The sequence below is a fragment of the Zingiber officinale genome, chromosome 11A (genome assembly GCF_018446385.1).
Source record: "Zingiber officinale cultivar Zhangliang chromosome 11A, Zo_v1.1, whole genome shotgun sequence".
Lineage (NCBI taxonomy): Eukaryota > Viridiplantae > Streptophyta > Magnoliopsida > Zingiberales > Zingiberaceae > Zingiber > Zingiber officinale.
Window position 1 is genome coordinate 3513152 of NC_056006.1, and position 14149 is coordinate 3527300.

Below are 14149 nucleotides of genomic sequence, written 5' to 3' on the forward strand. Positions count from 1 at the left end.
CACCTTGATAATTATTCTATTAATAAAAAACAACTACCATGATAATTCATGAATCATGATTCAGATATTCTATCTTCATTTCTCAATAAAGATTAAAAGAATCCTACACAAATGTTTATTAAAAGAAAATCAAAGATATTACATGATCACAAATAAAAAAAACAAAACTGACAGTCAACCAGTAGTGTTCACGAATCTTCCCTTGCCAATTCTCGAACTCGATCACAGTTATCAGTGTCAATGTACACTAAGATTTACGAGTTCCCTAAAACGTTTCTGATTGTATGGACACTCAGCCTCGAAAATGATTTCAATCTCCCCGCAGCTCCTCAAAATTTGCAGACAATAGTCGAAACTCACGGGCAATACCATGAAGGCCCCTTCCGCAGCTCGCTCTCCCCGTGAGCGAAATGACAACGATTGCCATAGCTGCAGAAACCCTTAATCCTAAAATTATCACAAATTTTGGTCTTGAATTTGCTTATATGCGGAGCAGGATTCCCGATTTGCAGTTTATCAGTGCTGGCAGTGATGTTGTCGATGAGATCTCTTACCATCCGACTAGCCTGGTCGATCTGGTCACGAGTTCCCTCCAACTCCATGTTTTTGAGTTTCAGATCCGACTCATGGTCCAGTATTGTTAGACTTGCTCCTGTCAGTTCACATATGTTCTTGGCATTGACAACACCCTTACCCAAGACGAGTCCCGCAAGCGATGCAGCGACACTTATCTTTAAGGTGGGGGTTGGATCCACACAATGGGGTGGAGGTGATGCAATCCGAGCACGGTGGTCAGGTGATGCGACTGGCTTGCCAAGCTCTTCTTGACCGTGCGCGAAGAAACATCTCTCCCCAAACATGCAGCCTTCCGCCGTGTTGTATTTATTGCATACAAGAAACTTACGGACAGGGCTTTCGGCAGCCGTCTGTTGAAGGCCGCCCAGAGGTGCTGCAAAATAGCAATTCAGTGTAAGAAACTATTTGGAATAACATCGACTGTAAATTAGATTGAAATTTCGGCAATGGCAAATTAAATAAATATATTAGGAAAAAAAATAGCGTTCTGGGCAGTCATTGAGGCAATTAGATTTTCAAAAATGTAGAAAGTAGTGCTAAGGAAAGCAGAAAGCTCATCGAATTTGTGGTCAATTTGAGAAAATAAATAGAATAGAAATAAATATATGCCTTAGTTTAATTTAGGATTTACCATTTAGGATTTAGGGCAAAGAACTAAACCCATCTCGTGCAAGGCATTGCCTAGAAGAAACTGATCCTTGATTTCATTCTTCAATTGAAGAATTCAAAAATGTATATTCGATGAAATGGCAAGAAGAACATTATCAAGAAGTAACAATTGTATGTTTGTCGATTTCTCAACTGACCAAAAATAAGCGTTATTGAACATCACGGGAAAAATAGCAAACTAAAGACGGGCGTTAAAACCGAGATGCGAGAGATAACATAGACCATCGCAGAGGACGAGAGACGCCGGGATGAAACAATTTGAAGTCTTCCTATTCTTGTACTCCAAGATCGAAAGAGGGGGGAAATGCCTTTGCACAGATAATGCAAGCCAGATTTCCTAATCGTATGACTAACCTTGACGACGCAAACACTGATTGAGAGTGAAAAGAACCCTAGATGACGGAACTCAAAGCAAAGAAAGGGCATCGCCAAATGCGGTCTATTAACCATTTCGCTGCGAGTAAACAAATAGACGGAAGGCGAGAAGAAAAGACTGTTCACCTTTTCTCTGATTCGAATCACCAACATTTCCGTCGGCGGAATCCGGTCTCTCTTTCTTGCTAGTCGCATCCATGGCGGCGACGACCGGATCTGGATCAAAGAGAGGAAGCGACGAAAGAATCGTTGGAAACCCTAGCTATGGCTTGTGGGGGATCTGGACGGCGGAGCAACAGCGTGAGAGGGGGAAGGCGACGACGGGGCCGCGTCGGTGAGAGCGGAGGAGAGGCCGGTACAGAGACTGGTATTTATAGCACAGATTTCAAATGAAGCAAAAGAATATTCGGATTCAGGTTAGGGCGTCACGTGCAATCACGTGAGCTAAATAGGGGGCGCCACGTGCAGCGCAATAATTTCAAAAGAACCGTAAAATTGACCGACCCAATCGACTCCTGTGTCCGGTTCAGGTTGTGATCACCCAAAAGAGCCCGATCTATTTCCTACCATTTTCAGCTGAACCGGAAATTAACCGGTCGATTCTAACTTCGAACCCTGGTTCAGCACGACCGCTTTCTTTGACTGCGTGACCTTCTTCTCCATAGTTCGAGACCAACTCCTACAAAAGGGAAATCTCTCCTTTCACCGCAAGGAGATGCTGCTGCGTTATCGCCTCCCGCTCTCTTCTCCTCTTGCCTCCCTCTTCCCCTCCCAGATCCTCCGGTCCGTTCGTGTTCCCCCTCGGCCAGCGGTCGGACTCGGTTCCTCTCTCGCTCGGAGCCGGCGACCCGATCGCCAGATCGGATTCGGAGCAGTACCGCCGAGGCGAAGTTACGTGGTTGTTGGATCGATGGAGTCCGCCACCGAAGCGAGGGATCCGTCCGCCGTGGTTTCTGATGGTGGCAGCGGCCGCGCGCGGTTGAAACTCGAGGAGTTGAATTGGGACCACTCCTTCGTGAGGGAGCTGCCTGGGGATCCCAGAACCGACACGATCCCCCGCCAGGTGAAGTCCCCTTCGCCTTCCACGGATTTACTTGTGCATAGTTTCTCTGTCATGTTCTTCCCCCACTCGAATCCGGGTTTCGGAGAGATTGTTTTAGATGTTAACTTGGGGAAAAAAATCCTTTTGGGAGGTTATAATATTACTTGATCATGGTAGATTTGGTGTATAGATGGCTGGAGATGATCTTGAATTAGTAGTTTCCTGACATCTGCTTGAAGGAATCGCGTGACTAAATTATGCATGTTTCCAATTCATGTTCAAAGTAGGAAGTTTGTTCATTTCCTAGTTTCTGTCAAGAAATTCGCACTTCGATGTCCCCATTGAGCGGGAGAGTGAAGGAGTGGGTTTTCTGGATCGAAAATACACGGTGGTAATTGTCATGGCCATTTCCGTTATTAATTCTCTGCAAAGTTGGGTCTTTGCTGCATGAACACTTGCGTAGTGCAGTTTGTTTAATGATCGAGTTTAAGGTTGTTACAGATTCCTTAGTCTGAAAGAGTGTCTTATTTATGAGGCCATAAGATAAAATATCTCAAATTTATGCCTCAATATGTGAGGCATATTATGAAAATGATATTTATGTTAGTTTAACTATGTTTTATTTTTCAACTTGAGGCTTTTAGAGAATGACTTAAGGTTGTTGTAGCTGTAAGGGTATGTTTACTTGGAGGGAATAGGAGAAAGTGGAGGAGGGAGATAGAGGACTGGGGAGTAGGGAGTGAGGAAAAAAGGAGAAACTTTCCCTCCTTTTTAATAGAAAAGGTGAGACATGAATGGGATGAGAGGATCCTCTTCCCTCCCTTTCCTCCACAATCGATGCCTTTTTTCCTTTTTTACTTCCACCATTCCCCTTTTTTTAGTGAACAACCAAGTGGTTCATCTCTATCCTCTCACTCCTCCCCTTGCCATTCCACTATCGTTCATCTTTCCCCCACCCTTTCAATTTCCCTCCCCAAGTAAACATAGCCTGAGTAGCCATTATCTTGCAGTGACTTTGAATGACATTGTAGATGACTTGAAACAAGCCACAAAGGTGGAGTTAGTAGTTTGTTGTTTTTAGATGAAAAACAATTTAATGTTTTTTAGATTTAGGATTCAAGAACACTTTCATAGTGACATTGTTCAGCAAAATTAGTTCTCAATCACACTTATTAAAAAAACACTACAATGTATATCACCTGTTCATCATAGCAAATTCTATTAGCTAATCCCTTCTCCAAATGTTTTCAGGTGCTTCATGCATGTTACACAAAAGTATCTCCATCTGCTGAAGTTGAAAATCCGGAACTTGTAGCTTGGTCAGAAAGAACTGCAGAGTTGCTTGATTTAGACCCAAAAGAGTAGGCATCTTTATTGAATTCCCTTTGATGCTTAAGTTACATAAGATGCTGTTCTTTCTGATTCATAAAGTTGGATTTTTTTTTTTAAATTCATGCATTCACTTTTGCATTTGACCTATTCTGTAGATCCAAATTTCTTTTCCTGATTCCTATTCCAAAATTAAACCCCACCATGTGCCCCCTTCTTTCTGGTCAGTACTGATGCTATGTCTCAAGACTTTCTTCCACCTGGACATTGGATCCTGTGCTCCACTGTAGTTTCTGCATCAACTGCCTGTCTAAGAATATTATGGCTAGCATATGCTTATGTTTTCTTTCAGTCTTCAAAAGATACATGGGAACCCTATAGTCTTATTCTTTTAGCGATTTAGATGGGGCTTGCCTTCTAGTTTGCATATTGTATGACTTGACATTTGATTTGTTCTTTTCATCGTGATTCCATCCTCTCTCTGGTTGCTAGGTTCGAGCGGCCTGATGTCCCATTAATATTCTCTGGAGCATCACCTTTGAAGGGAGGGTTAGTTGTGAACTATACACTTTAATTGAGCACCTCTCATGCTTCAGCTAATGAAGATGATATTAAGTTTATCTTTTGTAGGCTACCTTATGCACAGTGCTATGGGGGTCACCAATTTGGGGTGTGGGCTGGTCAGCTAGGGGATGGACGTGCTATTACTCTCGGAGAGCTCCTAAATTCTCATGGTGAAAGATGGGAGTTGCAGCTCAAGGGTGCAGGGAAGACTCCTTACAGTAGATTTGCAGATGGTCTGGCAGTACTTAGAAGTAGCATTCGTGAATTTCTTTGTAGTGAGGCTATGCATGGACTTGGAATCCCAACTACTCGTGCACTCTGCCTTGTTACTACCGGCAAGCTTGTCAGTAGAGATATGTTTTATGAGTATGTCACTGCTGCAAATATTTACATTTGTTTTCTCTTAGCTCTGACATTTGATCATTATTAAGAATTTGTAGTATCATAGATTTTGTAGGTAGACATTAACATAGTTGATTTGATTGTGTTGATAGCAACCTACATTATATGATTATGATCATGCACTTCGAGGTAGCAAATATCATAAGCATTGATATATCTCATTAGAATCATCCATTTAATTGAATTTGCTACATTCAACTTCTAAAGGAGTCTATTGATATATACATTTAGACATATACTGCTAATCGAGTGCTTTTGCCATTCAGCTTTATAATTGAGGTAAGAGCGATAGCACATGATTGATTAGTCATACAATAGCTCTATACCTATGAGTGCTATGCCATCAAATGATTGGATTTTGATAACTAAAAGACTTAAAATCCTCAGCTGTACTTAGTGTTCCCACTTGACCTGGACCTGAAATTACTTTGTATGTATATGCTAAGGAAATTGGAATAGTAACACTTTATTGACAGATTGTGACCTTTTGTTATTATATCATATTCACTTGTGCTGTGGATGTTGCAGTGGCAATACTAAGGATGAACCTGGTGCGGTTGTTTGTCGTGTCGCTCAGTCCTTCCTGCGTTTTGGTTCTTATCAGATTCATGCATCCAGGGGAAAAGAAGACCTTGAACTTGTTCGCACTTTGGCAGATTACACAATCCGCCACCATTTTCCTCACATTGATAAAATGAACAAAAGTGATGATTTGTCTTTTGAGGTCGGTGGTGAGGGATCATCGTCGGTGGTAGATTTGACATCCAACAAGTATGCAGGTACTAATCTTCAATCCAAATTTGTCGTAGTTATTTATTTCGTTTATTTGTACCTAAAAATTCATTAGCTTTGTGTTAAATGGTTCGATATCAGCTTGGTCAGTTGAGGTTGCTGAGCGTACTGCTTCTTTGGTTGCAAGTTGGCAGGGAGTTGGCTTCACTCATGGTGTTTTAAACACTGATAACATGAGTGTGTTGGGTCTTACAATTGATTATGGGCCCTTCGGTTTCTTAGATGCTTTTGATCCAAGTTATACTCCGAATACTACAGACCTTCCTGGGAGGAGGTATTGTTTCGCAAATCAGCCTGATATCGGCTTGTGGAACATCGCACAATTCACAGCTACTTTATCATCTGCAAAGTTGATCAACAAAGAGGAGGCCAACTATGCCATGGAAAGGTGATTTTTCTTTTACTAGAAGATTATGTTTGTGATGATGTGCTTATTCCATCATCACCATCTAGTCTTGTTTGTCCCGACTAACTTGAATTTCGAGTTGCCGTATGAATGTGATCCTTGTTGACATAATTGCTCTTTTTTTGCAGGTATGGAGATAAATTCATGGATGAATACCAGTCCATAATGACCAATAAACTAGGTCTATCCAAGTATAACAAGCAACTCATAAGCACCCTCCTTAATAACATGGCCGTCGACAAAGTTGATTACACAAACTTCTTCCGGTTGCTTTCAAATGTCAAAGCAGACACTACCATTTCAAAAAATGAGCTCCTTGTTCCTCTTAAAGCTGCTTTACTGGACATTGGCCCTGAGAGGAAGGAGGCATGGACCACTTGGGTGCAAGCCTATATTGAGGAGGTATTGTTTTTGTGTCACACCTTTTCACTACTTGAGGCATTTCTAACATCATACTCTGCAGGCATTCCATTTCTCTTTGAACAGATTAGGTCCAATAGAAATTGTTATAAGTGTAAATTATTGAGTTTGATACACTGACTAGTCCTCTTGTTGATTAAGGGGTCGAGAATGTGGCTTGCTTACCTAGTCTCTATGTTTCTTTGATTATTGGATTACCTTGTAAAACTCTTTCCTTACTGCTGCTTTCTTTCTAAAGTTGGTTTCAAGTGGTGTCTCTGACGATGAGCGCAAGGTCACAATGAACTCTGTCAACCCGAAATACATCCTCCGCAACTATCTATGCCAAAGTGCTATTGATGCCGCCGAGCAAGGTGACTACGGAGAGGTACAGAGACTGCTGAAACTGATCGAGCACCCGTATGATGAACAACCGGGAATGGTGAAGTACGCCCGGCTGCCTCCGGCATGGGCTTACCGGCCTGGTGTTTGCATGCTGTCATGCTCATCTTGAGGGTGGTGGTAAGTTTGTATATATAGTTTTAAAAGGGTTATTTTTTTCTTGATGATAAAAAAAAAGGTATATCTTCTCTTTTGTAGTATTGTTTACTTTCACTTATGCTTTTTAGTTTCTCTATTGTACTAGGGACCCCTTAAACTTGTATTTAACTAAGATTTATCAGAAAAAGTGTTAATTTAAATTTACTCGTCCTTATTTACTCTTGCCTTTGGGTTGCCCTATCTCACCTGGGATTGTGTTTCGTTTCATTCATTTTGAATACAGTCAAATCAGTTTAAATAAAGTGATAGAAACTTAGGACTACTGTGGGATGATTTTGGAACAGATTGGATGAGCTGGTTCGGTTGATCAGATTAGATGTCCGAATGAATGGGGTGGGTGGTTTGAGCGACGGGATGAGGTAGAACAAGCGAACAGGGAGTAGAATGGGTGGATTGGATGAGTCAATTGATTCAACCCATCAAATTGTCTATTTAATATTGTTACTGATTTTATTTCTGAACCAACCTCAAAACATTAGCCTTCACCTGAACAGGAAGTGGGCTTGGTTGGCTAGTTTGAGTTGTGTCAGACATCCGGACTGTGCTTGGCTCAGCTTGAGTTAGGCTTGTTCTGGCATGGGCCCGAGGGTCTTGACCCCTCCCCCCGTTACAGACCGATGAGCGTGCTTGGCTGGGCATAACAATTGCATCACTCAAGTCTAGGTTGAACCAAGCTTTTCCATTGTAATTTGGGTCATGCCGTGTCGGGTTGTGTTGCAAGCATCCTTGCCAGGCATGTCCTTGAGCTCTCATCTTTGGTAAAGTTGTGGCAAAAGATGAATATATCGTCCTCAACGTTTTCGTCAATTCGTCTTAAGGTCAACACGGAGGAGGTAAATCACGGACGGTTACTAGCTTTTGGAATAGTGACTAACACATAAAGAAGATAGTTATCTCGATTTTACCGAGATTCAAATCCTAAATCTCATTATAATAATACCTCATACATTGACCACTAGATTCATCCGAGACAATCTCATCTATGGCAAAGTGCTGCTTCGAGTGGTGGATTTTCATCACTTGAATTGCGAAACAGCACAACACAATTGAATTGACTAGGTGAGAGTTTCAGGGCTGTGTGTAATATTTTACTAACATGCAGCAGAAATCGGTCAAGCAAAAAAAAAAAAAATCTTTAATAATAATAATAATTATTATTTGCAACTGAAACCAGTTTCGAACTACCTTAAACATAATTAAAATGATTAGACAGAAAAACCTGAAGGATACATTGACAATTTTAAAAATTCAGTAAAAACAATTTTAGAAAATTTTTTACCAATTCGAATGTGACAAATTAAAATTCAAATAAAATAAATCAATTTTTCCTGGCTTGATTGGTGGTTGTACCAATTCAGAGCAGAACCTGCTCTTATACTACTTGTTAGATCGAGTGACACGTGAGAGGAGGGATAAATTATGTGTTTTTGAAAACTTGTTCTTTTTTAATTTTAAAACATGAGTACACAGCGGAAAACTAAGTATGAAAATGAACATAATAAAACATAGTTGATTTTATTTGGTTAGGAGCCTTCGGCGACTCTTACTCTAAGACTCAAGTCCCGCAGACTTATCCACTAAAATATCTCTTCCGGTACCTCCGGAAGAGGGGATCGAGTACAAAGAAAATAGACGAAGTGTAACACACTACGCTTCCCTTTTTCAGTAATTAAGTATAAGGAAATAACTTCATTATCGACACGTAGGGATCAAAGTGAAAAATGCTCGTGTGTCCATGTCGATTTGCTTGCTGCGATCAGAAATCCTCGGAGCAGTAGTCGAGCGCAGTAGCCTCGCAGCAGAGTCATAGTAGGAAGTTGCAGCAGCTGGAACTTCAAATGGATGTGCAGTAGCTCGTATATTAGTTGTGTTTTGAGCTCTTATAAAGGCCATGGAATGTGCGTTTCATAGCTATTGAAGAAGCCTTCAAGATGGTAAATCTGATCCTAATTTCGCTATGCCTTATCAGTGATAGGGTCCAAAATTTATCCCTTGGAATGCACCTTCAAGGCATTGAAGGCGCCTTCCATGAACAGTACGAAGACACCTTCGAGTATTGTTCATCCAAAGATTTTTTGCTCCTTTTGCTCTGCAAGTTGTGTTAGTCCAAATCTAAAACATTTAACCTGCAAAACACAGTTAACATAGTGATAATAAGAAGTAATAATTAGCTCCCGTCTTCCGAAGATCAAGAACTAATCAAAATCTCATATTAGAGATCTAAAATGGACCTAACTTGAACTGACGCCTACTGTCCCTCAACCAGGATGCGTTCTCACTTAATCACTCTCCTCTAGTGACTTACTTTTAATTACCTGCCAAACATCTGACCCTTCAGATTTGTTTGGACTTTCTTTGGCCTTACTTAGTATCTGACCAAGCTGATCTAATAGGACTTGTCTGCAACACTGAGTTAGCATCATAGATATAATATGGTAAAGACAAAATAATGTTAGCATTATTAATAATTTGCTGGTTCGATCGACCGCACACGGTCGACCAGAAATCAATTGATCACATATTATCTAGGGTTGCCTTCCCCGAGGGATGTTCAGCTTCACTCATTAGGACTTCCATTACCTAGCTTCACTTATCAGAATTTTCACCATCTAACTTCATTCACTAGGGCCCGACTTCGCTTACTAGGATTTCTATTACCTAGTTTTACTCACTAGGGTCCAACTTCACTCACTATGACTTCCACTACTTAACTTTACTCACTATGATTCGACTTCACTTATAAGGATTTTCACTATCTAGCTTCACTCACTAGGATCTAGTTTCATTCATCAGGACTTCTTCTTTCTTAACCTCCAGTTAAAATTAGTCACTCAGTAAACTTCTTATTTGCTATCTGTTAATTTGGGCTTATCATTACTAGTCATTTAGTCTGATAAAACTTTTCTCTTTTAAATATTAAATTATACTTAAATCAAGGTCAATCTTGGTTAAACTGATCAAATTAAAATATATTCTTAAATATCAAAATCGTTACAATCAATACTGGACAGAGCCGTTTATACTAAATTACATTGGATGATAACGTGTCTTGCAATAAAATAGTTAATAATGTGATCGTAGAATTTTTAATTATATCAATATGCTTTCATAGATGACACTGTCCTATGCTAATTTCGGATGCCCCATACGTACGATTGATCCACGGTCATATATAGATCCAATAAATTATAAAATCAGATAGAAGTACATTAGTAATAATCGTCACTTACAAAGTTATTCTCAATGATTACGTCATCTCTTGCTCCCTCTCTCTCATTATCACTTCTCCATCATCCTAATCAGAGAACTCATCCAAATGATACGAAATGGATGACGATGACACAAAGAATCTATACATCATCAGATATCCCAAGACCATCCAGTTAAAAGTCCTCCAGTCAAATCGTAACTTTCGCTTCTTAAACATAAATCATTGCTCAACAATCACTCCGGTTCATCTACCTATCCTCGATCGGTGAATAACAAACTCACAGCCTAATCGACAAAGCTGTCATCCCATCAACACACAGAAATCTAGAGGAGAAAGCAAAAGTAATCCAACTTTATCGTGACACTTGTCAGTCGATGTAAATCATAGGTTTAGATTTTTTTTTTCCCTCAGCGAGGATTGTAAAAGGGAAGGAGGAGGGGGGATGTGCATAAAGAAAAAGAAAAAAAATAAATAAAAACATTAAATTATTGATAAAAAATCTTTTATTTTAGTTATTTTTAAGTCAAAATAAATAAAATTTTATATTGTTATTTAAAATGGAAAAAATTCAAATTATTTTTTAATGTATTAATTAATAAGGATAAAATTAAAAAATTTATTTAATTCTCATTATTTACATTGATTTAAATCAAACACTAATAATACAATCCTTCCCATTCCCATAAATCCCATAATCAAATTTATTATCATTCTAATTTACAAATCCGAACTCATTACCATTCCAATTTACAAATCCGAACCAAACATCCACTTATTTTTTTAAATTTTGATTAAAAAAAATAATTAAAATATTTTTTTTAATTTTCTACTCCTAAGATTTAGACCTAATTACGTTATAATATTCAAATTAAAGAAATTCATGATTTTATCCATTCAATTCAGACTTCCCAATTAATTTCTATTCACCGTTTTTAAAAAAGTTTAAAATAAGAAAAATTTAAATATTTAGAGAGTATTTTACATGATATATTAATATATTTGAGAGTTATATAAATAAATATTAATTTTTTTAATTCAAAATTAAAAAAATAATAAAATAAAAATAAAAACATTTCACTGATTTTCTGCGCGTATGAGTCTATGACGTAAGATTAATATGGTTCATTATATATATTTCCCTCATCTGCTATTCTATATTATATATAATTAAATTTTAATAAATTTTAAATCCAGAAATTATTAATAAAAATAAAATTTAAATTTATAAATTATTAATCATATATATATTTTTAATATTTTTATTTTTAAAATCAGAACAACGAAGAAGGGCTCTCCTCTGCTCCCGAGGCCTTCTCTCTCCATCGTCGGATCGCTTTGCCTTTATGGCGCAGATTGCCTGGGTACGTGCGCCAAATCTCGTGGATGCCGAAGCGACGCCGCTACTCGATCCGACGGTGGAGCCAACGGGGTCGCGAATCAGATCAGACGGCCAGCGGAGGGGGGAGTGGGTTTATTAGTGCAGGTGAAGAAGACCCTCGCCTTCTCAACGTTCTCTGCTTCCTTCCGCCGCCCCGCTCTCTGCTTAGGCTTCCGGCGACCCTGCTACTCCCGTAAGTTTTCCTTCTTCTAGTTTGCTTTTGCCATGGACTCCGACGAAGTCGGAGTTGGATTCTCTGATAATTACTTGTTTTCCTTGCAGCCCACACACTGATGAGGGCCTCCCTGAACAAGCATCTGATGAAATGGATGGTAGCCCGAATGACTCCGCCTTTGAGAATTATTTCTGTGGAGTCGGTTGTCCCTGTTCGACCGGCTCCCGACTCGGCAGCGCCAGTCCCACCTCTGCCTTCCGCCGCCGCAGCCGAGCCGGAGGCCATCTCTTCGGATGGGCCACTAGAGGGCCTCCGAACCCGCAAACGTAGTTTGAAGCAGAAGCAGCCCATGGCTCCTCCGGCCCCTCAAGGGCCGTCCGAACCGAATCCAAGTGATGTCGCCTTGTTGTCCAGTATGTTCGTCGCGGGTGTCTGTTCAGGGGACGATGTTCCTCGGCAACAAAGGTCCTCGCCGTCGCTGAATGGCACACTCGGCCAGATTCTGCCCACTAAGGAGGAAGCCTCGAGGAAGAGAACTCTGCCGGGCATTTGCGACTCCATGAGTCTAAACATGGCTAAGGTAAGTTGAAGAGGCGCCGTCTCTGTGTTTGTCTCTGGGCTAACTGGGTTATGTGGATGATACAGCTTTGGGCCGACCAACGGGAGCTGGCCGTCCGACTGCCCAATTTGTGTCGCCGATATGGTGAGATGCAACGCCGCGGCAATGAGTGCGAGGCCGAGAAGCTAGAACAGGCGAGGGCCGAGTCTGCCTCCCTGGGGGTCCGACTCGCAGAACTCCAAGCCAAACTAGAGGAGTCGGAGCGACGGAGGATGAGGGCGGAGGAAAAGGGGGCGGAGGAAACGGCCCGAAGAGAACTGATGGCGGCAGAAGTGGAGACGGCGAAGGCGGAGTTGGCGAGCTACCGAGCCGGCGAGGAGGGGCGATGGGAGAATCTGAAGAAGGCCTTTATGAAGTCGGAAGAATTTTACAACATAGTCGGCGCCAGGTCCGCCTCCATGCTTGGCTACGGCTTCGACGGGGCCATCCGCCAAATACAGGAGGCCGGGTACTTGCCTGCAGGCGCTCCGCCTGCGTTTCTGAGTCTGCGGAAGGTGGCTGACTCCATCCCCGACGATCAGATTGATGATTAGGAAGCCTTGGCCGCGGTGCAAGGATGTAAGACTAATGAAAATTTTTGGGAAAAACAGACCTTTTGCGACCGAGTAGCTTCTACCATCAATTTTTTCCCTTTTAGCATGATTGTTCTTCGGATAGATGGCCGAGGCGAATGTCACCACTCTTTCGCATCCTTGAAACTGACTATCGTTATCAAAGGTGGTATACTGAACTGACAGACTGTAACGGTAGTATCCGAAATCTAATGGTTAATTAAGATAATTCATTCTATTTAATTAAGAATTTATTAATATAGATAGTTTTAAACTAATTAAGTTAGCTGATAATTATAAAATTTAGATTAATCAATTATATCAAGAAAATAGTATATAAATATATAAAAATCAATAAAGGCTTAGTATTTATATAATTCATGGTATAAATTTTTATATAGCTTATTTATCAAATTAATATAGAAACGAAACATATATTATATATAATTAAATAAAAATATAAAATTAATATATATATATATATATATAGGTTTGATATGCTGGGCGACGCCTTGGGCGTAATCGTGAGCGACGCGCAGACGTGGTATTGCCAATTCGGTTTCCTCACAAATAATATATATTTTAGTTTGTTAATCCACATCGTTATAGTCTACAAAAATTGTATAATTGTATAAAGAATCACCGCGCTGTTGCTTTGCTTCTAAATGTTGCATCAATGACTTCACAGGAAACCGTTCTTGTAACAGCTCATCTTCGATTGGTCGTTGTAGATGGTCGGAAGGAATTATGTTACGACGAAATTATGCTGGGCTGACGGCTGCAACAACTGCCTGCTCTTCGTTGGACCTTTTTTTGCTGCTACAAAGTGTAGCAGCTACACAGAGAGATAGCTGCTACAACGTGTAGCAGTTAACTCTCCGTGTAGCTGCTACACCTTGTAGCAGTTAATTTCGTAAAGTCGTCTTTCTCGCACCCCTATTTTCTAGCAGAGGGATTAACCTAGAAGCCATAGATTTCGTATTGTGTATATCACCATGTTCAAAAAAAAATTTTTGCTCATAGGTTTCCGTTGCCTTCAGCGCCCTTGGTTTGTTGTGCTGCTTCAGATTGCGAATGGCTATTTCAACTCATAACTACTA

General features: G+C 40.4%; 3 protein-coding genes across 3 annotated transcripts; 2 read left to right on the top strand and 1 right to left on the bottom strand.

The window, feature by feature from the left end:
* Positions 1-204: 204 nt before the first annotated feature.
* On the bottom strand, positions 205-1819 carry LOC122032833 (zinc finger CCCH domain-containing protein 31-like). The gene is made up of 2 exons (XM_042592151.1): positions 1693-1819; positions 205-949 (listed from the first exon to the last, which is right to left on the bottom strand). Exons 1-2 carry the CDS (start codon positions 1817-1819, stop codon positions 357-359), a joined length of 720 nt encoding a protein of 239 aa, XP_042448085.1. The 3' UTR covers positions 205-356.
* Positions 1820-2295: 476 nt separating this feature from the next.
* Positions 2296-7255, top strand: LOC122032069 (protein adenylyltransferase SelO-like). Its single transcript, XM_042591321.1, has 8 exons — positions 2296-2683; positions 3914-4023; positions 4484-4540; positions 4622-4921; positions 5486-5736; positions 5831-6137; positions 6284-6557; positions 6814-7255. The coding sequence occupies exons 1-8, from the start codon at positions 2336-2338 to the stop codon at positions 7066-7068; spliced, it is 1902 nt and encodes a 633-aa protein (XP_042447255.1). The 5' UTR covers positions 2296-2335; the 3' UTR covers positions 7069-7255.
* Positions 7256-11819: 4564 nt separating this feature from the next.
* LOC122032400 (ribonuclease Y-like) lies at positions 11820-13211 on the top strand. Its single transcript, XM_042591690.1, has 3 exons — positions 11820-11897; positions 11987-12459; positions 12525-13211. The coding sequence occupies exons 2-3, from the start codon at positions 11998-12000 to the stop codon at positions 13029-13031; spliced, it is 969 nt and encodes a 322-aa protein (XP_042447624.1). The 5' UTR covers positions 11820-11897; positions 11987-11997; the 3' UTR covers positions 13032-13211.
* The last annotated feature ends 938 nt before the right edge of the window (positions 13212-14149 follow it).

Excerpts from the sequence above, each read along its gene's own strand:
- LOC122032833 (XM_042592151.1), bottom strand. The coding sequence starts at position 1,819 with ATGGATGCGACTAGCAAGAAAGAGAGACCGGATTCCGCCGACGGAAAT. Across the intron at positions 950-1,692 it reads TGTTTACTCGCAGCGAAATG|CACCTCTGGGCGGCCTTCAA; the intron begins GTTAATAGACCG and ends GCTATTTTGCAG.
- LOC122032069 (XM_042591321.1), top strand. The coding sequence starts at position 2,336 with ATGCTGCTGCGTTATCGCCTCCCGCTCTCTTCTCCTCTTGCCTCCCTC. Across the intron at positions 2,684-3,913 it reads CCGACACGATCCCCCGCCAG|GTGCTTCATGCATGTTACAC; the intron begins GTGAAGTCCCCT and ends AAATGTTTTCAG. Across the intron at positions 4,541-4,621 it reads GCATCACCTTTGAAGGGAGG|GCTACCTTATGCACAGTGCT; the intron begins GTTAGTTGTGAA and ends TATCTTTTGTAG.
- LOC122032400 (XM_042591690.1), top strand. The coding sequence starts at position 11,998 with ATGAGGGCCTCCCTGAACAAGCATCTGATGAAATGGATGGTAGCCCGA. Across the intron at positions 12,460-12,524 it reads TGAGTCTAAACATGGCTAAG|CTTTGGGCCGACCAACGGGA; the intron begins GTAAGTTGAAGA and ends TGGATGATACAG.